The sequence below is a fragment of the Apteryx rowi genome, unplaced genomic scaffold (genome assembly GCF_003343035.1).
Source record: "Apteryx rowi isolate R43461 unplaced genomic scaffold, aptRow1 scaffold_374, whole genome shotgun sequence".
NCBI classification, from domain to species: Eukaryota; Metazoa; Chordata; class Aves; order Apterygiformes; family Apterygidae; genus Apteryx; species Apteryx rowi.
In genome coordinates, this window is record NW_020450241.1 from 826,033 (window position 1) to 849,466 (window position 23,434).

The 23,434-nt window shown below is 41.7% G+C and overlaps 1 protein-coding gene across 1 annotated transcript; it reads left to right on the plus strand.

Moving 5' to 3' along the window:
- The first annotated feature begins 11,768 nt into the window (after positions 1-11,768).
- Positions 11,769-14,501, plus strand: LOC112969902 (PHD finger protein 7-like). The gene is made up of 8 exons (XM_026073703.1): positions 11,769-12,028; positions 12,131-12,221; positions 12,485-12,609; positions 12,844-13,006; positions 13,094-13,200; positions 13,341-13,454; positions 13,841-13,959; positions 14,152-14,501. The coding sequence occupies exons 1-8, from the start codon at positions 11,769-11,771 to the stop codon at positions 14,499-14,501; spliced, it is 1,329 nt and encodes a 442-aa protein (XP_025929488.1).
- The last annotated feature ends 8,933 nt before the right edge of the window (positions 14,502-23,434 follow it).

Below are 23,434 nucleotides of genomic sequence, written 5' to 3' on the forward strand. Positions count from 1 at the left end.
TCTTATGTGTACTTAAGCACTGATATATCTACAAACTGTAATATACAGTTACTTCTTTATTGCTTCCTGCATAGAGCCCATTGCTCTAGAGCTTTAGGTTATGGTTTACTCAGAATAGTCGTATTCTACAAATTTTGGAAAATACATTCCTCCCTTTTCATGTTCTCCCCTTCTAAGTGTGGGGGAAGAAGAGAATGAAACTCCAGTTGCTTAGGATAGCTCTCAGTCCTTTAACTTTGAGAAGGCTGGAGGTGAAGATGTGATTATATAAAAATTAACAATAAACACTGATTGACTTAAAAATAACCGTGACAATAACAAATTTGTATGGAAAGTAGGAGAAGGTGAAATAGGGGCTCACAGATAGATCCCCATTTATTAGCACAGGAATCTAGTAAAACTCCCCTAACTCTAGTGTATATAAACACTAAAAATAAACTTTTAATTTGGTGGTAGTGAAAATCCAATTTAGTTTACTAGTTATTGTTAAGATATACTAAATTCCTTGAGACACCAGCTCAGCATGCAAAGATCAGAGTATTACACCTCACTTCACCAATTTATGTTGCTGTGTCTCATTTCATCAAAATAATTACTTTGCTCTAGTCAGTGACAACACAACACAAAAGTTTCATTTTCTCTCTGTATTTGTCTGAACAGTTTGCTTTAAATAACTGGTTCTTTTTCTCTAGCTTCTTCTTTCATACTTTTATTCTAGCTATTTTCTCATATTGCTGTATTCATCTGGCCTTTATTCCTTTATTCCTCCATTACTTTAACTCTGCTAATTTGTAATACTCTTATGCATAAAGCTTCATTTCCTGCTTCTGGTTCTTCTTTTCTCTTATGTTGCCTTTTCCATTTTATGTCATGTGTGAAAGGATTATAGAAACTTTCTGCTTCCTAGTTAGAAACATTTTTAGTTAGCCCAGCCCAAGACCTACACACATGTGCACTGACTTGCCTTGTAATTAGGTGTGCTTTGGCACTTCTTCATCAGGTAATCCAAGACCTCAACATGCCATTCCCAGTTCCTCCATCCTTCCATGCCTGTCCTGTGATCCAGCATGTAAGATTTCACGCACTAGGAGCAAAAATAGTTTAGTAATGTGCCTAAGACTGGTGAGATGGAGACAACAAAAATAACAACATCTACCTATAATGTATATGGATGTGCCATTGCTTTATGTGTTGGAGAAACAGACAGTAGTCAAGAGAAATTGTGTGGCCATTCACGAAACCAGTGTCGATGCTTTGTATTAATGCCATCAAATGGCATGCAGCAAGGAAAAACAGTCTCCCGCCATTATGTGTCAAAAAAATTTAAAAGATTAATGTCTGAGCCGAAAATGTTTGAAAGAGATATGGGTTGTGAAGGAAAGTAAGAGCTTGTCTTCCTTCATATGTTTCTGTTCACACAGACTTCTGTATTATAAGTCAAGACTAGGACATAGCCCATGATTATGCCTTCTCTCATTAGCCAAGTTACTATAAATTTCATTTCAAAACAGTAATAACAAATCCGCCATGAGAAAGTATTTAGGAAAGAATGGGAAAAGAGAGGTGCAGGAATGCCAGCACATTACATTTGCTTCACATCTCTCCTGAAACTGCCTACAAAGGTATGACAAAATATTCACTGACTCTTAGAAACCATTCTTTTAAAGATAAAAATAAAATAAAACAGAACTGCAGTGATGAAATGTCTAAAAAAGTGAATCAGTTCCCTTCAAAAAAGACTGATGGTGATACTTTCTGTCCTTTCCTACTGCCATGCTCACCAAAACTACAGCTTCTGAAGACTTGGAAGTGCATGATTAAGGTTCAGAACAAAACATCTTAAATCTTTTCTGATAAAGCAAACAGGCAATCCACCTGTCACACTCATTTGTACATTGTATGGAGCAGAGCAGTCTGTACTTGACCTATGGCATAATACTTGGCCTACCTAATACAAAGAATGGCAAATCTAATAAATTTTACAACCCAGCATTTTAGGGATGCTGTTTTGTATACTAGAAACACATCTCCCTTCTTTGACATCACAGATCCACTTTTATGTCTTCTAACTGCTAAGCATTCCTATGGTAAGCAGACCCCTATATAACACTGTTGACACAGACTACCCCATACAGCTGAAGTGAGCTGTCCTGGATTTTTTAAGTACACATTCTTATTTTCTCTTTAACTATAAATATGATTTTCAGGTAGAGGCAGTCATTCCCATCAGTTCATGGTTTTTTTTTTTTTTTTTTCTTTCCTCAGCTCACCTCACAGCACGATCATAGCTCTACCAAAAAGTTTCAGCTCTTTTTAAGATCTTTCAACATGCTTATCCAGGCCATTCTGGTACAAGTTGAATGCCTGCAGGTAACTCCTGCAAGCTGAGAGATACCCAGCAACAGACCTTTGAATTTCTGGGTGTTAAGACATTTTAATTTTAATGGACGATTTAGAAGAATCCAGCGTAACCCAATACAATAACCACTGCAACTAAAAAGAGTAAAAAAAAATATCACTGTCCTCTTCTCCTCAAAAATTTTCTTCTCATAGAAGACTTAGATGTTTTTTGTAGGAGAACCACAGTTTGGGATTATAATGAGGAGGAGAGTAAAGAGATGGAATAAGTAGTTTCCTTAAACTATAGAAGTCCTGTATACCTAGGAGCCAGCAAGTTTGAATAGACAATAATTTTGCATTTTTGCTTTTTCATCATCAGTTCCTAAGAAAGCAGTCTTATGCCTATATCTCAGCCTATTCCTAAAACACAAAGACATTGCCACGTTTCCCCAAACAGGAATTGCCTGAAAGATACAAATAAAATTCTCTCTGCCTTCCTATTTTCATCAGGGTGTGCTGTAGGTATGAACCATGGGCTTTTGAGATGGGATTATAGTCAATGTTTCTGCAACCGTGCAAATACATTAGCAACACCTACCAGCAGTGGACAAACCCAACAGGACATGGTAGTTGTGACTAATTCTGGTTTATTATAATTTATTAATCAGCTTGTGGTCCTGTTTTTCTTTCATATTCTTTCTATGTCCCCAAAGGCATATCTTCTAACACTTCTTCTTGCTTCTCTTCCATCACATTCTTTTGTGAATTTTAAATGAATGAAAAAATATTATTTTTAAAAGCAATGTCTCCTCATGCTGTYAGTTAATTTTTCTTTTTTAATGTTTTTTAGACACTGCTGCTTTCTTAGTAATCTTTTGATTCTTATATAATCGGTAAAAAATATATATATTTTTCTGGAGCTCTGATGTACTTTCTTTTATGTCCTACATATATATCTCTCATCATCCTGTTGTTCTTAACTTTATTCTTTAATCTTTCCTTCTATACCAGATGAACTGTATCTCCCACACTTGATTGCCTCTGATTATAGTTTGTTCTTCAGTTTCTTTAAACCCATCTTGACCTTTATTTAATTCACTTACATTTATTATTTGATGATATGCATGATTTTCTAGGTGCACATTAACTTGAAGCTTTTCATCTCCTTTCTGGCATGAATATATATAATTTATTTTAACTCATCAACTAGTCCCTGCATGCTTTACAAACTCACTCTGTTTAAATAAGGTATAGGGGGAATGAAGCAAGTACTGAAAGTTTGGGATGAAATCAGATATGATAAATGAAGGAAGGGAATGCACAATATTATGCTCTGTGCAAATCAGATCAAAATCAAATATTATTTATTGTATAATTCCCCCTTGTACACGTTGTGCCAGGAAGCAACTGTGTGCTGTGTCAACAAATCTACTGATTAATTTATTCCTGAGACTAGATGTGACCCAGTTTATTTCCAGGTAGTTGAAACCGTCTCTTTTGTCTCATGATAACTAATCTCTACATGCTCAGCTTCAGCCTGTCATTCTTACCCTCATCAATCTCTCCCTGCCTTTCCCACTGTGTTTTCTGAGAGAAAGCATCCCTTTATCAGTAAAGGTAAACATAGGGAAAAGAGGTGTAATTACAGAACCTCTGATCTAGGTAGAACCCTCTCCCTCCCAAGAGGACTATTTATTGACTAAGAAATTCTCTTTCAATATCAGTTTTTGGATGAGAAACCATTACTCCTTCATTATGTTATTGAGAATATTTTTGAAGGAGGCAGATTTCACTTTCATGAAATTTCCACACATGGGAAGTATTATGCACTTGTGTAATTTTCAAGCTTACTTAAAATTTTCACAGATTGATGTTTTGTGGGCCAGTCGGTCCCCCCCCCCTTTTTTTTTTGAACAAATAACTATTTTATGGACCAAAAACTATTTTCAGTTCTGCCGCTAATGCAGTCTACCAGCAGTAGTTTATGAATTCATGTACAGTGTGGCTTTCTGAACCAAACACAAGTCATAGTTTGTCCTCAGCTATCAATTATTTATATAATTATGAAGCATTGAAGAAAAAAAATCAGTATTGAGGAAAAAAATGGCTTTAAATCTTCTAATTTTAATAGCTTGTATTCATCTGACAGCTGCACAAATCATCTAGAGATAATATATCACCATGATCAATGGCTGGTTTATAGGTATATCTATGCTTCAAATCTGCTCCCCTGAGACTATAAAACATTTTGTTCTGTAGGAGGACTCTGTATCTACACTTAGCAAACAGAGTCTGCCACATGGCATGTGGCTCACAAAATGTGTCAGTGTAGACTGACTGTGGAAAAGATGTGTTACAATACTTGCTACTATCTATCTTCAAAAAGCAAGTGATTTATGCTGGAATAGTTACTGCAGTGAAACACTGCTATATTGGGTAATTTAAAATCAACAGTATTAACATTTCTATGATGAGGTATTATCACAAGGACATGCACACAACCTGTGAGTCAAGGAGTATCACCAACAAAGTGCCAGCACCTTTTCCAAAACAAACAAACAAGCAAGCAAACAATCTTTCAAAATTTTGAAACAGAATCTTGAATGCTAAATGCTGAAAAGCACTCATTTTCTGGAAATATTCCAGTACCGCCACCAACAAACTGCGGATATCTGAAACTTCAGTTTCTTCTTTGTCTCTGTGATAACACCTTAAACTTTTGGCCATTATGTGCCAAAGAACTGTTTTATCGCAGTCTAAATGTAGAGGTTTGAGAGAGTTTCCCTGTATCTTAAGCCTCACTGACTTTGTAAAAGCTTCTTCAAGTTGACGTGCTTTGGGTGCTGGTTGAAGTGTTTGCCATGAGGTGTGTGTCCTCATAACAATCCTACCTAATAACTCTTCAAAATTCTTTGCAGTTCTCAAGAGAAATTTCTAGACTGATTATGTGGCCTCAATCTATCCTGAATGAAAGGGCTCCTCTGTGCTGATGCCTGAGCACATCCAGGAAAAAATTCTGCACAACAGTCTTTTCTCTAAAGCATGCCTTTTCCATTCTTTTATCAGCTATAGATGAAAGGTCCCACACTAGGCACAGGCCATATTTCTGCCTTAAGGTAAATACTTTTCCAGCACCCAAAGCAAGCACACAGGTCAGATTTATAGAAATCTATTTGGAGGCCACAAGAGATCTGAGCCACTTTACTGTCTGTAGAATATATCTATGACAGGTGGAGTTTTATACATACCCCGAAGAACTACTTTTGAACTTACTTACACTGTATCCAAATGTCAAAAAAAAAAAAAAAAAAAACAACCCAAACCCGGAAAAGTAACAAAAAAAAATTCCATGTGAGATTATGGACACTATAAGCAGAGAAAAATGACCATGTTTGAGAAGGAAGAGGAAGAGGGAAAGGGAAAGAGAAAGGGAAAAGGAACAAATGGAAAAGGACAGTTTGGCATGGACCACTGTAGACAAAAAACAAAAAGAACAACAGCCACAACAACAAAAACACTGCCATCACCACCACCACCAGCCAGAACAAAATAAGAAATAATCCCTCCCTTCATGGAGGATGTAAGTTATTCAAGCAAAGGCATCAGAGCAAGACAATAATGTTGCATACACCTATTCCAGATAGTAGAGGAAAATAAAATAGCACAAATCAAAAGTCATCCAAGATGAAGACAAAGCTTTTATAGGTAAAAGAGACTGGAATTGATGGCATTAGTTTCAGCGGTTGTGGAAGAAGCACTATCCGTTCCCATATACAATTACATGATTTGTTACGGACAGGGGCACCAAGGCACTGGAATTTAATTTAACTACTGATGTCTGAAAAATACAAAAATTTTTGAGAGTTATGGGAGGCTGTTTCGCAATATCCAGTTGGGATCCTGACTGCAGATAGCTATTCAATTTAACCATTAAAAAAAGGGGGGGAGGAAGCCAGGGGAAATCTCTGACAAATAGTGAAAATAGCGTCATTATCCAAAATGGATTTTTTGTGGAGTTTTTTTCTCTCTGTAGTGGCAGAAGATGGATCTAGAGGAGAGTAATCTGGACTTCAGCTCTACATCTCAAAAGAGAGGGGGCACTTGAAGTAGTGACTGTAGAGTCAGTTATTTTCATGAAGGTTGCTAATTTCTAAACAAGCAAAGTTATGTTCTCAGTAACATATGCCTTTTCTTTAAGATTTCTTATGTAATGAGCAGACAACCTATTTCTATTGTGAACACAGAGCTGATAACAACTGAAGCTTTTATACACATAAACAAGAAGGGGATGAAAGGTCTTATGTTAAGAACAAATAAAATCTTAGTCACAAAGTAATAAATTGGTAACTCATTACATATAAAGGATAAATTCATGAGATCCAACTTGCATCACTTTTTTCTAAAAATAATTTAAATTATATAACTTTGCGAGAGCCCAATAAAAGTAATAGTAATAAAAGTATAGAATTTTTCTCCTGTGAATATTTTAAATCAGCTGTTAAATCACTTAAAAATTAAATTTTGGTCATCTAGGATTTATTTTTTTAATATGTGCTGTACATGGACACAGTTGTCTCCATAGCACATACACACAGAAAGCTCAAAGAGACACTCGAAATCTCCTTGTAAGTGTCTGTCCCATAATGCTACTCCCTTTCATCCATAAAATAAACAGAAATCACAGTTTTTGTATTTATGATTGACACATAATTCTGATGATGTCTTCTGTGAACATGGCTAATTATTTCAGATCTACTCCCATTTGCAGACTTTACAGGAATGATCAAGTATGTGCAAAAACACAGATCATATCCCTGGGGACTACAAAGTTTTTCCTTTTTCATTAATTTACCTCTTAAAAAACATATCTTAAAAAAAAAAGAAATTTAACTCATGTCAAGCACTGCCTGTTATTACGGTTCCCCAACAGAAATGGGAGCTTTCCCTCATTCGAAATCTGACTATACCAGTAGCACAGCAGGGACTCCAAATTAGTGTCTCTACCTCCACAGTTGTGTGGATGCTACTCTAATACACCCTTTGCCAACGGGTTAGTACATTCATATATGGAAGCTGAGCACTTCCTTTCTGTCATTTCCTCACAGCCCTGTGAGGAAAAGATGATGCCTGAGCGGGCACACACAGCAGTTTTTGAGCGGTCCAAAGATGAGAGGCCTGCACTTTCACTGTTAGCCCTCATCTGCAGAGCTGAAGGGATGACGGACCATTTCAAAGAAAGGAAGAAAACGAGCCATGATACCTGATGGCAGGATGTTTGGATGAAATACTCCGCACTGTGACAAAAGGCAGGTCACCAGTACCCCAATGTTTCCAACCATCCTTTGATTCTGCAAAGGAATGGTGCGGTGGAGCTGCTCTATTTACTAAGAAAGTCTCCTGAAATAGTGACACAATAACAGGTTATTGAGACCTTTAAAGGGATCAGTAAGCACTCAAAAAAAAAAAAATTAAGATGGGTCAGGGACATTTTTCTTCAGTTCCCAAGACACTACATGTCTAAGAGAGGACACAGCGAGTTATTTCCAGAATCCAAAAGACTGTGTAACATGTCAATTATGAGGAGCAGTAGAATTAATGGACATCCACCAAAAATATTGTGTTCAGTACTTTGGTTATTCATGGATGATGAGGATTGAATTTGGAAGGAAATTGTTAAAGTATCTGAAAACTTAATTTGAAATGGGAGGAAGTACCAGACACCAGATCTTCTTTGAAGAACTTATCTGAAGCAAGTATCCAAAGCATTTCCCAATTTTACTAGTGCTCTAATGCATGACTAATCAAAGCTGGAAATGGACAGAGAAGAAGGGATACCCTAGAGCTGAGAAACAAGCTTAATTTTGCTGTCTGCAGTAGCAAGAGTGGATTCTCCTTTCTGTGCCACTTAACACTTCTGTAAAAGGGGACAGGGAGTAGGGAGTGAGTAAGAGAAATAGGAATAGGAATTTGAAGTAAGGGAGGAAGGATGGCCGATGTTATACCTCCAATATGTGAAAACAATTAAGGAAGGTGTCTTGTGCAATTTATTGCCAGAGGGTTCCCACAGCAGCTATGTTAATAAATTTGTGCTATAATTAAATCACAGCCCTTTTATCTTATTTTTCCTCCTATATACACAGAGAAGAATTTCTGATGGATAACAAACTTGATAATTGAATCCTTTTTGTAGGTTCCCGTTGTTCCAATAGAGTGGTTCGATCAGTTTTTCCAAACCTTTCTTTATGCATATTCTCTCCTTATATTCAGTAAAATATTCCCGCTGAATTCATCTTATGATGGTGACTTAGTAGTTTTCCCACAAGTAAATTATAGCTTCTATTTCCTATCTTCTTAAATATATATTTTTTTCCTTAAATTTTCTTTTCTGAGTCAGGTCATCACCTGCTTTCCTTAGAATTTCATTACCACTGCTGCTCTTATTTTTGTCTCCCTCTACTCTACTTACCTAATAAATATCTCCCTTTTCTTACTATCCCTGAGTGGGTTTGTTATTCATGATTACACTATATCACTTATGCTTCAGGTGGATGGATAGATATGTAAAGGATAAATCATAAGCATATTAAAAGTGTGAAGTACTTTTAAAGAAAAAATCTTCTGTCTCACATCTTTTACTATTTAGGTATTATGAGTAACACTTTTGCACTTTATGTCTGCAGGGTGGAATTTGATAGTTGTAGTCTGATTTAGCAGGATTTTAAGCGAGTATTTCCAGTGAAAACACAGAGTCTCTTCAAAGAATGTCATATTCATAGTGAGTGAGGATATCCGAATCTGTGTCTGATTTTTCTTTTTTAATTACACCATTTTAATGTGGAATAGTTCCACTGAACTATAAAAATACTGAACTCTGCAGAACTAAAAAATTGAAAATGCTATTCAAACTGGACAAAAGAAAAAAGCAATTTATCTTTCATAATTTGTGACAATCTCACTTTAGAAAGTAATAAAATTAAGGCAACAGAGACAATTCAGTTATATTCTGAAAATGTTTTCACTTCAGCAGTGAAGACGGTTGAGTTACATGTTGCAGAAAGCTTTGGAGGCTTTTGTTGGTAGTGGTTTTCTTTATTTTTAATAATATATTTAAGTAGATAGTGTCTTTCAAGAATCAAGATATGGTAGGCTGCTGTGAATCAAAACACCATTCAAGCAGCATGAAGCTGCACTTCTAGTCTGATTTATGTTGGTCGATAGAAGATAACTACCTCATGTCTGCTTTTACAGGACGCACTTGACATACCTGATGAATTTTACTAAAGCTTAAATTCCTACTTTGGACAATGGCACATTGTTCCTGTTCTATTACTTGCAGGGTATCTGTAACATATTAGAGCAGAGTAACATCCCTCTAGTGTCCAGCCATCTGAATCATTTCAGTTCTCATCCATTATGCACCTAGAGAAATGAAACAAGCACCTTTCTCTCTACACAGTCTGTAAATTATGAAACACTGTACAGCCAGCCAATGTGAATGATTAACCGAGATCAAGAGATATTTCACAAAAATGACTCATTCTTCTCAATCAGAACCACAACTTGGTATATCAGATCAGAAAATGATGTCAAATGTGAGCATTCTTATTCTGATCCCTGGTAAAAGGTCTTGTCATTTCCCTTCTACTAACCTGCAATTGTTAGATTATAAAAATAAAACTGTCATAATGGATAGTTTTATCTATATAAAAGACACCTCATTTAAACAGGATGATGTTCTTTTTTATAAGCATATATAGTATGAATGAAAATCTGTAACAAGAAACTTTCATGAATGAATCAGAACATTTGTCACAGTTTGACTCTTGTGGAAAACAAATCTCATGTTACTCATTAAACTTTTTAATATCTTGCTTGATAATTTAACTTATTAATATCTAGCTTGATCAAATTTCTTCATTATCATAAGCTTGAAAACAGTAAGGTATAAGTTAAGAAACATTTAACAGTTTTCATTTCACATTTTGTTCTTTGCCACCCTGAGCAAAAACACATTTTTCAAATTGTTCCTCCCTGCATTGTATACTGCATTTGTATACTTCTCCAGTTTATGGTGTGCAGGAATAGTAAAATGTTATTTTCTGCTTTTATAACAATACCTACTGAATCTTTTTTGAGTCTAAGATAGAAATAATTTGGCATGTTCTAATTTTATTTGAATCAACAGATCCTAGAATTCTTAATTGGCCCGGTAGTCTGGAGGACAAGTACTACCGTTACAAGGAACTACTTCATTATGTATGTACTAGACATTTCACAAATAATTTCAGGTATAATGTATTTGGAGGTGTACCACTTCCTATATTAGAGCAGAGCATATCATTTCACATATTATCCACCATTCTCTGATCCATATTAGCCAGTGTTTTGGACAGAAATTATTAATAATTTATATTAGGGGTTTTTTTAAAAGTTTTCTTTTCTAAGATTTTTGTCTAGTATGTTACATCTTGTATTAACATGAGCTTCATTTTGTGAGCATTTATAACCAACCCAAATTTTACTAATAGGCATGTCCCTGAATTCAGTAAAATCGTTCAAGTTTTAAAAATCACTCACCTTTTCCATTTTTGTTTATCCATGACCTAACATAACAAGCTCACTGGAGCTGTAGCAGTCTCTTCATGACACGATTTTGTGTAGGACCTGCCACTTAGTGGTCTTGACGCCTGATTAGGTTTTTGTATCCTGCTGGACAGTGCATTATTTAAGATGAGATTCTTGCCCAGAATCAGTGTTTAGAGTACTACATAACCTATCCTTGACTATGAGGGTCTTATAATACTAAAAACAAATAAATAATTTAGGTAAACTCAGGAAATGTGGCTTAGATGAGCAGACAGTGAGGTGGATTGAGAGCTGGCTGAATGGCAGAGCTCAGAGGGTTGCGTTCAGTGACACGAAGTCTAGTTGGAGGCCTGTAGCTAGCGGTGTCCCCCAGGGGTCAGTACTGGGTCCAGCCCTGTTCAACTTCTTCATCAGTGGCCTGGAAGAAGGGAGGCAGGGGCTGGCGCGCGGTGCCGAGGAGAAGCGGGTGCCCCTGCCTTGGGGCTCTTGTGTCCCGTGCTGCAAAGTGACCCTGGTCCCGCTTCTCCCTCAGGGTCAGCAGAGCGGCGTGTGGAAGAGAAACCTCGGCACTGTGGTGGCCGGGACTCTCCGGAGCGCTCAGTCGTCTGGCCCTGCCTTCGCGATGAAGCGCAAGGCTCCCGACTCGAGGGAGAACGGTGAGGGTGACGCCTCCATCCCCACAGCTCCCTGCACCTGGCGAAGGTGTTGTCGGGAYGGTCTGTGAGCGGTGGCAGGGGGAGGCGGGAGCTCCCCGCGTGCCCTGCTGCGCAGAGCCTCTGCTCTCCTCAGCAAGGGGTGCCCAGGTTGGGGCGCGGGCACCTGCTGGGACATCCCTGCCGGCAATGCCCCTGTCCTCTCCAAGCCACGAAGCGCCTTTGCAGCAGCTCCGGCCCTGCCCGTCACTGGCAAGGCCGGGGCAGAGCAGGGCCTTGCCGGGAGTCTCTCCGGAACGCTTCCCCCGGCCCTGGCGGGGTGCTCACTGGTGGGTGCTTTTGCTCTCTGCCCTCCAGCGTGCATGCTGTGTCGGCGGGCAGATGTCAGCTCGGATATCTGCRGGCCGAAACACCAGCAGCAAGGACTCTGCRTGCATGAGTGCTGCCTGGTGAGTTGCCCTTGGGGCTCCCGCCGGCTTTCCCCAGCAACGCRCCCTGCCTCGCCGACCTCATGAGCTCCTGGACTTTTCTGGTTTTCAGTAYGTTGCCAGCGGGCTCTTGCAGCGAGGCCCCAAGGAGGAAGGGATCTGCGGGTTCTGGCCTGCAGAGATCAAGCAGAAAATCAAGAGCGCAGCCCAGAAGGTGAGGACCTGACAGGGTTGGGGACGCCTGTTCGTGGGAGCTTAGCCTGTGCTGTGGGAGAGAAATGCCAGTTCCCGGGGCCAACGTTCCTGCTCCCAGCAGCTCCCCAGCAGCTCCAGCGTAGGCAGACACCTCCTCCGTGAGGTAGATGTGGGGGCTGTGAGCCAGCAGGGCCCAGACCCCGGGGCCTTTGCTGGAGACGTGGGGCTGGCCGTGGAGGCCCAGTGCGTGTCACTGACGGGAGGGGGCTGTGCTCTTTGCAGTGCTGCTTTGCTTGCGGTGAGAGGGGGGCGTCCATCAGCTGCCAGGAGAAGGGCTGCAGCCGCAGCTTCCACCTGCCCTGCGCCTCTGAGCACGGCTGCGTCACGCAGTTCTTCAGGCAGTTCAGGTAAGGGCTGTCGGGCCTCGCACCGCAGCCTCCCTGCCTCGGCACCTCTCCTGCCAGCGCTGGCCAAGCAGCCGAGGAAGCTGCCTGCCTGCCTGCCCCGCAGCGACACCTGCGAGCGGCCTGCCAGAGCCAGGACACGGAGGGCTCCTTTGTGCCCCCTTTGCCCTCCTCTCCGTGACCGTGGGAGGCCTCGGTGCTTCCTGACCTTGCCCCTCTCTGCCATCCTCTCCCCAGGTCCTTCTGCTGGGAGCACCGCCCAGAGCAGACAGTGCAGGCACGTCCCGATGCGGAGACCACCTGCATCATCTGCCTGGAGCCCGTGGGTGACAAAATATCGCACAACACCATGGTGTGCCCCGCGTGCAAAGGCGCCTGGTTCCACCRGGGCTGCATCCAGGTAGGAGGCCCTTCCCTCGCCCTGTGGGCACGGCCGGTGTCCAGCAGCAGCAGCACCCCGCTAACGCTGCTTGTGTCTCTCCTGCAGGGACAGGCAGTCCGCGCCGGCAGGTCRTGCTTCCGCTGCCCCCAGTGCAATAATAAAAGGAAATTTCTCCCAGAAATGCTAAGAATGGGCATCCTAGTCCCCATCAGGTGGGTTGCCTGCTGCCCATCTGCCGGGCTCACGAGACAGAAGGGCACAAGAGCTGTGCCAGGCCAAGGGCTCCGGAGGCACTCCTGGCCTGACGTGCGGTGCAYGGGAAGTCCATGACTTTCCCTTCCTCCTCCTGCAGAACACCAGCCTGGGAGGAAGACGGGGGCTACGAAGAATTATATCAGAGGCACAGCCGGTGTGATGCCAGCCAGTGCCTTTCTAGGCAAGGCAGGGAGCAGGCAGAGGAAAGCGGGTATGTCACCAGTGCAGCAATGTCACAGCTGCCGGTGTGGCGGCAGATGCCGTAATGCTGGTCCCGCCAGCTCTCTGCAGGCCCTGYGAGGAGGTGGAGGAACCCCCTCCTGGGGATGGGGACAAGGAAAGGGACAGCCCTTTGGTACGGGGATGCAGAGCTGGCAGGGCGGGAGGGATGCCCCCCACTAGTGCTGACCAAGCAGTCCTCCAAGCAGTGGAGGGTGCTCCTGGGGCTCTGCTGGGGCCCTTGGTCTCACCAAGGGCTCTGGGAGCACAAGAGCTCTGCCGGGCACTGCCTTGCTCCCGTCCCTTTGCCCATGGTTGCCTTCCTGGCATCGCTGCCAGCCCTGCCTGCCACCGCCACCAACCCCTTTGCTTCCCCAGGCCGTGGGAGCTGCTGCTGTGCTCCTCCTGCGCCTCCAAAGGGACCCATCGGTGCTGCTCGGCCCTGGGCACTGCCAGTGACACCTGGGAATGTGAYGGGTGTGCCGGCCTGGGCSCCGGTAAGAGGCAAAGCGCCCAGGTGCCCGTGGGCTTGGGCCAGGGCCCAGGCAAGACCTGGCAGTGGGTCCTCCGGGATGGCCTTGAAGAGCGTCTCTGCCYCCGGGAGGGCTGGGGGCACTGCTCCAGCCTCTCTGGCTGCGGGGGCTTGGGGCCRTGTTGCTGACCTTGCCGCTTCTCCTTGCAGCCCTCAGTGCACAGTCAGAGCTGGCCAGCACCAGCAGCAGCAGCCAGCCAGAATCGGGCTTGTCCTCCAGCTGCCTTACAGCCCCCAGYGCGGAGTCGGACCTGGCTGGCACCAACACCAGCAACCAGCCAGAATCAGGCTCATCCTCCAGCTGCCTTACAGCCCCCAGYGYGGAGTCGGACCTGGCYGCCACCAGCACCAGCAGCCAGCCGCAATCGGCACCGTCCTCCAGCTCCCCAGCTCCTGAGAGCAGCAGCCAGTCAGGCCAGATGGGGCCAGACCGAAGGACGGGTYGCTCCAGGTTGTTACGACGGYTGCAACATCCTTACAGCAGGCYGTGAAGACCCCGCAGGATGAGCTGCGCACCAGCTCCAAACAAGGGCACCAGTACCCAGTCCCCATGAGAATAAAACTTGCAGCCAATCTCAGCTGCGCTGGGAGACCGCACACTTCTTCCTTGGCTTCTTCCTCCTTTGCCTTTCTTGGGGGCYGGTTTTGGGGATGGGACCTCTCTCCGGATGTTGGCAAGACTGTGCAGCCCGGAGCTGGCGTGAGGGGCTGCTGGTGGGTGGGAGCGGAGCCCTGGGGCAAGCCGCTTTTCCGCACATCGGCATTCACTGGGGKTTCATTGCTCTCTCCAGCCAGGGCCCCGGGAAGAATCACAGAATCGCTGAGGTTGGAAGGCACCTCTGGAGATCATCTAGTCCAACCCCCCTGCTCAAGCAYGGTCATCCAGAGCACGTTGCACAGGATCGAGTCTCTCCAGCCAGGGCCCCAGGAAGAAGGGTTTCAGTGCATGGGACCATTTCCCTCCAGTGCCCCAGCAAAGCCTCCCTCTGCCCAGAGCCTCCTGGCAGCTCCAGCCCTGAGAGAGTGCCAGTGAGAGCTCGCCCTGCTCCAGCGCCTGGGCCCTGCTGCCTGATCTGTGCTTTGGGAGCCCAAGTGTGCACGGAGCCCTGCTGTGAGACCAGGGGGCCTGGGGGAGAGTGGACAGGAGTGGGGGAGAGGGTCTTGCTGTGCTCCATCCCCACGGGCTGTATCTGGGACCCCGGTTTGCCCTGGGCTCAGGGCTTGTGTGCCATCCTGGCAGTGGACTGATGTGCCAGAGATGCCCAGCAGGAGCCATCCAAGCAGCTAACAGAAGCAGCCAACAGACGCAGCAGGTTGCTCAGCAGTGTCTGGGCTCTGCTTAGAACCTTGTTGGAGGTTGTGAGGGATGTCTGGGGACCCTCTGAGGGACTGAAGGGTGCTTGCTGCTGACAGCTAAGGAGAGCTAGGTAAGGACAGCCACAGGCGGCCTTAACTTAACTCCTGGGAAGCTCTAGCAAGGTGTAGCTGCTGCTGCTGATCTCCGTGGGTTGCCCCTGATCAGAGGGAGTGGGGGCCTTTGTTCCGGCTCAGCCTTGATTAGGGCCGGTCAAGCACCCTGTTAGCCAGTGCTAGGGAGAGGCCTAGAGAAGAGCCAGGCCTAGAGCCCAGTTCCCGGAGCGCAGCCAACAGAGGCAGCAGTTTATGCAGAAGGGTGTAGAGAAGGGGACCTTGACTCCCTTCAGAGCAGCATACGCTCTCTCAGATATGGTTGTGACACACGCCAGGGCGTGTTGCCCAGTAGCTGTTGGGATTGCTTTCCCTGCCCTCTCAGAGGCATCCACCCAGACAGAGCTTCCAGTGGAGGATGCAGCTCCACAAATCTCAGGCAGCAGGGAGTGCCGGGGGCCTCCCTGTGAGCCTGGGGCTGACAGTCATCCTTTGTGCTGAAGATGTACTGCTGATGAGTTGTGTCAGCAGGGCAAGGAGTTATGGAAGGAAGTCAGCAGGCTGCGTAGCATCCACAAGGATGAAAAAGAGGGAGAGAAGATATTCTCAGAGACCCTACAGCTTCAAGAGCCCCAACCCCCAACGGCAGTGGAGATGCATGTGGAGTCAGTGCCTTGCGGGACTGTAAGCGGTAACTCCGAAGAAGGCGAAGGCTGGAAGCTGGTGTCTCCTCGAACAAGGAGGAAGGCTCCTGCTCCTCTTGAAGGCTTGCAGCRGATAAACAGGTTCACTGCCCTCCAGGCTGAGGAGGAGCTGTGCATGGTTTCAAGTGAAGCAACCGGGTTGATGGACCCAGCTCCACGCAGGTGCACCCGGAGGAAGCAGTGAATGATAGTAGGGGGTGACTGCCTGCTGCAGGGGACAGAGGCACCCACCTGCCGAAGTGTACAGGAGGTGGAAGCAAGGACAGATAACCTGGGAGGAATGCAGGGATGTTGTCCAAGTATGCAGGGATGGGTGCTAGGAAGACCAAGGCCCATCTGGAGTTTCATATGGTGAGGGAGGTCAAGGACAACAAGAAGGGCTTCTTTAAATACATCAGTAACAAGAGGAAGACAAGGGGAGGTGTGGGCTTGCTGCATTTCATCACCTGTATATAAAACATACACCTAAAAATGGTGGATCTTTTAACAAGTATGAACTTTTCTAGTCTGACTAATTTATACGTCCTGGAAATTTGGTCTTATCCTGAGGAGAAATGTTTCTTAGGTTAGAAAATATTTAATTCAAACTTTTTTAGAATGCTCATCTTTGGCCTTGCTAGCAATGGAATGTTTTGTTTTATTTCATTTTGTTTTCCAAAAAATCTCTGAATTTCCATGATTAAGATTTCCAGGTAGTTTTACTAGTTGTCTCCTAGTGGGATTCAATGGTGAACTATTTCAAAAGGTTTTGCTTTGGTCAGTCACACTGATTTTTAAGGGATTTAAACGCTGACTTTCTTTCCTGGACAGTTTTTAATGCCCAAATTAGAGGAAGTAATGACTGTTAACAATAACAAGCCACACAGATTTATCAAACAATAATTGGCCATTAATTTCCATCAGTCTTTGAAAGACAGAAGGTGAAGGACAAGAAATGAGAAAAAGGCATAATATAAAATTGTAAGATTGTATATATGATAGAATAAATGAGAACCAACCATATAAATTGTGAGCAACAGTTCAGGCAAGGGGCCATGAGTATCTCRTGCATGATTTCCCTTAGGGAATAAAAATGAGTGGCACATTACATGGCTCATCATGTTTTATTATATTTACACCTTTTAGAATGTTTCCCCATTTGAAGAGTCAGCCACAATAGCAGTGCAGAGATGAAGTTCTGAAGGAAAAATGACCCTCATACTAATTACTTTCTCATTCATAATATATCCTTGTCAAATCTGTCCATTTATCTAACTGTATATGAGACAGTTGGCTAGGCACAGGTGTTCTGAGCACATGCTTTTATTTATCATATTCATGTATTACTTAGAAGATATTTCTATATGTATTTTTTATTCATATGTACTACTGTGTTGTTCAAATGTAGTTTGTTTTTATTTCAGTATTCAAAAAAACCACCAGCTTCCTGAAAAAAAATAAACAGGAAAAAATACAGTTCTTTACTTCATTACTGAAGAATGACCTTACAAAAAAGTTCTTTCCCTGAGGAACATGATTACTTTGAGATTCCTGAAACCTAGGAGTATCTGTTCATCTATCATTTGAAACAACCTTTCTGTAACATTTTTCCTTAAAATAACTCAGACACTTATTAGGCAGTAGCTCTGTTCAGAAAGATGGATTTATGAGCCACAAATATTTAGTAGCTCAACTGCAACTGATCTGTCCGATGAACAGGGCTTTTAACTATATTATGATTTTTGGAAGTCCATATGTGGTAGGAACTAATTTAATTGGCTTTTGAATTGACTGGGAGTTTGCTGATGTTTGACATATAATGAAAACAATTTTAATTACCTTTAACAGGAGAATTTCTTTGACTGGAAATATCACCATGAATTCACATACTGTTCCCTGGGGTGCCAGGGGAAACCACATTTTTAATTGCCAATGTTACACGTATATGAATCATATTGTCAGCAGGATATGTAGCAAGCACAGGGTCTGCACAGTACTGTAGAAGGGAAGCTGTTAAATTAGGAATGTCTTTGTGCCAGACTAAAACAAATAGCTAGACTTTGGCAAAGAAAAAAATATTTATCATTCATCTTAACTAAAAGAAAATCTTCTTCAGGTTCATTGAATAATATTTGGTGCTCACTAGGGCAATCTTCCATATAAACTTCTCTATGTCTGAAATTCATGTATTTCTTGCCCAGAATATATGATGTCTAAGGTGCATTTCCTATTTTTCATGTTGCATAAGAATAAATCTTAATCAGAAACCCAGCTTGAAACAATTAATTCCACTACTGATTTTGGCAGAAGATAAGTCATTAAAAACAAGATTGACTAAATTGCGACTGCATCCATCTTTTAGGGGTATTATGATGTTCTCATCATCATATCTGCATGTCAAGGTATTTTATAAGTAGATATATGAGGGATCTCTTTATTTCTTTGTTAAGATTCTTCCACCTTCCTTTCCTTCTGGTAACTTAATGATTGCTTTAAAAAAACTTTATTTTTCTTTGTGGTACTTCCATTCATTGTTATTATATTTGCATTGCCTTGTATAATACTTCAGAAAGAGTATATCTGCACAATAGTATCTATATTTTCTGCCTTATGTAAAACTGGTATGCTCTCACATAGAGAACTGTCATCCGCATACCAGCTTTATTCACGCTTCTCATAATATTTAAGGTTAGAGTTCTCTTTCAGATAAACTACTGCATGTGTATTTCAAAAAGGTTTTCCCCTACAACACTGGATCCTCATATGAGGACAACTGTGTGGACACTTTTACACTTTACATTCCTGCTGTATTTTTCAAACCTAGTCCACAAGACAGGAAAAACAAACAAGCAAACAGAAAAACAGTGGGATCTGTCCATCAATAGTAATGTCATTTTCTGGAGAAGAAGAAAGTAAATAAACCAAGGTGTTAACTTTTTTGTACTTTTTGTTTGTAATACAACATAACAGCTAGCAGCTAGACACACACACACACACACACAAAAGGATTGAAAACATCCAAAAGTTTAGTCTCAGCATGATTTGACTGCATTTTGATTAGCAATGTCATTTTTGGCTATTCTTAATGCTGTCGTACATGCATTAAATAAATAACTATATTCACCCTTTTTTACATTCAAATTTCCTTTTTTGTCACCTGATGGTGTATTTTTATATCTCTATATGCCATTTGAGTTTCCCACATTTAGTATTCTACTGGGTGTTTTTTATAAGTGAAGTTCTCAAAAGCACTGTAGAAGAGGAACAAACCCAACATTCAACCTTTTTCCTCACCAATAACTTTACTGGGTATTCTCCGCCTGACATATTTACATAATGTTCAGACACAGAGACACCATTTTTATCTATAAAATAGACAAATGAAGAGCTACAGAGTATGCTGTAAGGACTCAAGTGGATGGTATGTTGTTTACAGGTCAAATGCAGACATTGTAAACATGTACCCTAAACTGGACAAATTAATTGGTTTATGTTAATGATTTGCTTCAACTTAAAGCTCCACACTGTATTAAAAATGGGAACCATCAATTCTGACAAAGGGAAATGAAACCTCTGTAATTTTTAGATGTTTGGATAAATCTGAAAGGACGATGCTTTTGTTACAAACATGGGAAGTGGTCTCAACCCACTCTGATGCACCTTGTCTAATTTCCCTCAGAGATTTAAGGCTTTCCCTTCCTTTTCTAACACTGCTATGCTTCCCTTCTCAGCCTATGCTGGGAAAAGCATCTGCGACGGAGGTGGCTTGCTGGAAATTCTTGTGCCAGATTTGGGCTTTTGGTAATTCACTGTATTCAAGACATAGCTACTTAGTATAAACCTGAGTACTTCACATTTTAATTTGTTCCCTGGAACTTCCAGAAATCTGCTTCATAAATCAGTTCACTGTACTCAAAAAAATACATCCAGGTTTCTAGATCATGGCAGCTCAGAGAGAAAATAAAGATTTTAGCTTGATTTTTGACTTTATTTGGCTGCCTGGCTGAAAGATAATCAAAAGCAATTTCCAGGGCATTATAGGTGTTTTTTGTTTAAACAAGAAACCCTTATCTAGTGTTAGTGCAGTGTCCTAGTGGAAACCATGAGAACATGTTCACAGAGTTCTGCAACGTAGAAGGATCTGTATGAACTAAAGCCAGAAGTTCAAATGCTGCTGTCTACAAAAAACAGCTCCAGAAATAGTTATTTTAAGCTGATTAGATCACCTGTAGGCTTAGTCCTGTGCATTTAGTGCAAGGCTCATAACTGCAAAACAAGCCAGAAGCAGGGCAGTCCAACTCTGTCTGACTTGTATCTGATGGGGTTACAGGTTAGAGACATCATTCTGTCTCTCATCCTTTTCCCTGAAGAAGCGAGACCATATTATTCTATCAGAAATTAATTTAACAAACATTTATCTCTTCCCAAAAGAACTGAATGAGAGAGACAAGCCTCCTCCTGATTTCAAGAAAAATGTCAGTCTCCTGCAAATGTTGTCACAGCAACATGTGACATAACTTATAAGCTCAGAGCTGGTGAAATACGCAAGAATGCCTTCATAGAATATGTTCAAGGACATTCTTTGCCTTATTGAAATTTCACCCAGAAAATAGGATTTTGCTGTTATTAGTAAAAGCCCACAGGCTTTGTGTTGACATAACAAAGTTTCAGGACTTATCTAGAGCTGCGTTGTCTTTACCTGATTTTAGCTGCAATAGCAACTGTCTAGTGCTCAGAGGTTATTGCCTAAATTTGTTTTTGCTTTAGTTTATCTTTGTGCAGTTTTGGATTATAACACCTATAGTTAATTAGTAAACTAATAACAAGTAGTTATATTGTGTAGAGTGACCTATTTATGATCCTAGAATGAAAATGTAGCAAAAGAATGCAGGCTGAGACAATAAACACAAACCACAATGGTCATTTACTGGTCCCCACAGGAGCGTGACATTGTGAATCAGATGAAAGCACTTTTAGGGATAACAAAAAGAACAGCAAAGAGTACAACTTTGAACTGGAAGTAAGTCAAGAGAAAACAAGGAAGCAGACAATTGTAGTGAATCTAAGACTGAGAAAGAAAAAAGTGCCACCATGAACATCGTACTCTTCCTRGTGAAGATGTCAGTATGCCAAAAATTCACTGCAACCCCCCAAACCTMCCATTTTTCTAAGACCCACAGGGACATTGAATGGATGAATATGATACCGGAGAAAAGATGTAGATACTCAGAAGTTCATGTATAGCAATTTTTATTGCATTATTAACAAGGCTTTTCTGTAATAATTAGATAATTTGCACTATAAGTGTCAGTATTAATGTGACTAGACTAATAATAACTATTTGTTGTATTTTGATTAGACTGTTAAAAAATTAACTAATCTAATGATCCATTTTTGACTCCTCATATAAAATGTGCCTTCTTTTTGCCTGCAAAAAAGTTTCGACCATAATAAAAATGTTACTGATCTGACCAAACCTAATGAAATTGGTTTATTGGAAAAGTATTTTCTCATTGTTATTTCATTCTTTTCAGGAAATAAAGGGTAGAAACACCAATGATTTAGAATTTTTCATGCTTCTAATCTTTCAGAATAGGATGAGTCTATCTGGGAAGAAAAGAAAAAGGTTCTTTGCTGTCTTGATGATGTTCACGGTCCTTGACAATTGCATTAAGTATCACCATTATCATTCATGAAAAATTCTGTAGCCTAAATGTAAGAAAATCTGTATTTGGGGAAGGCTGTTCCCACTTCCTGGAGTGCATTATCACCAAAGTTGGCATCCCCGTGGAAGCAAGGCAGAGTCTTCCTCAAAACAACTGAGCCTGAGAATGTCAGTGAATATTGTCTGATTCTAATCCAAAGGTTTTCTTTTTTTTTTTTCTACACACTTTGTATCAAGAATGTCTGTCTCATTACTGCTATAGCATTTACTATGCTCCAATTCAAAAAAGTAACCACAGAGTCCAACACAGAAAAAAAAAATCAAGATCAAAAAGATCCTTTGCTCTATTGCATATCAATCTGAAGAAATAAGTATTCTCTCACTTAGCTCAAACTATAGTTCAGATGGGCTGAAGTTGACCAAGGCCAGAAGCAAGACAGAAGACAGTTCTGTAGGACTGTTTTTCTCTATAACTGTTAACACATGCTGATTTCAACTTTGATTTTAAGTTCTGCTGCTCCTGTGGCACTTTTGCCAGTGACTGGACTTCTCCTTTTCCAATCATAGCTTGAAACATGAATTAACATCTGGTAAAACATCCCCTGAATCTAGATCTGTAAAGAAACATCATACTTCAAATGTCATTTTGCCATTTCAGAGGGTGAGATATGTGATAGCCCAATTTACAGTCACTGCAGCAAGAGAATGTGAAAGCAGAAGTTCAGCTTACAGAAGAAAGAAGTCAGAGGGTAGTTTGAGGGCTTTGTCTCAGCTATTCAGGAAGTTGTTGACCTCCTGGTTAACAGTAGGTTAACCAGATTAGCACGCTGCAGCATTTGGAGGACGGCAGGCGGTTTTATTTAAACAACATCTTTACAGAATCCAGCTCACATGTTTCCAAGAAGAAAAAATATAGAGGACTATATCTGACACAAAGTAAATATGGAAACACTGCAGAAGGACATGAAAGCCCCTTTTATCCCTCCCTTGTTTCTACAGACCTATGTGAGAATTACTTTGAGTTGTAGTTACAGTTCTGTGTCAGGATCAGACCTGTACTCTGAAACCTTGCCTAAGGGCAGGGAGGGGCAGGCCCATCCTCTTTAATTAATCCCTGCTCTAATGAAAGAATCGCAAATAAGTTCAGCATCAGCTTATTTGTCACACTGTTGTGTTTTCACAGATCGTCTCTTTTGGATGAAAAGAATGGSAGTGTGGTACCTGTTGTCTTTTCATGCTCTCCTTTGGATAACTTAACTGCTTTCACAGTGGTGTTGCCAGCTGTGTCTTCTTACTATAATGTACTGTAATGTAGTAAGAGATCTTCATATTTCCATGTTACTGTGTTACTTTTTATATTCCTTGCAAAATATATAGGGAACTAGTAGAATTTGTTAGCATAGTGGGTTTTTTTTTTTTTCTGGTTCGTTCAATACACTACATACATAAATTCAGCTATACCAGCTTTCCTATTTTACGACAGGCACAGACTTTTCAACTGTTGAAGAAGTACCGCATCCTAAATATATAAAAATTTTTTGGAATTATGTTTCCAGGCATATACTTAATGAACAAAGTCACATTTCTAGACATTGATCACTTGACTGAGAAAGGGATTTTAGTTTTTTTAAGATTCTTTGCAAGAAAAATTCAATCCCTGTGTGATGAAACCTGGAAGGGTTCTG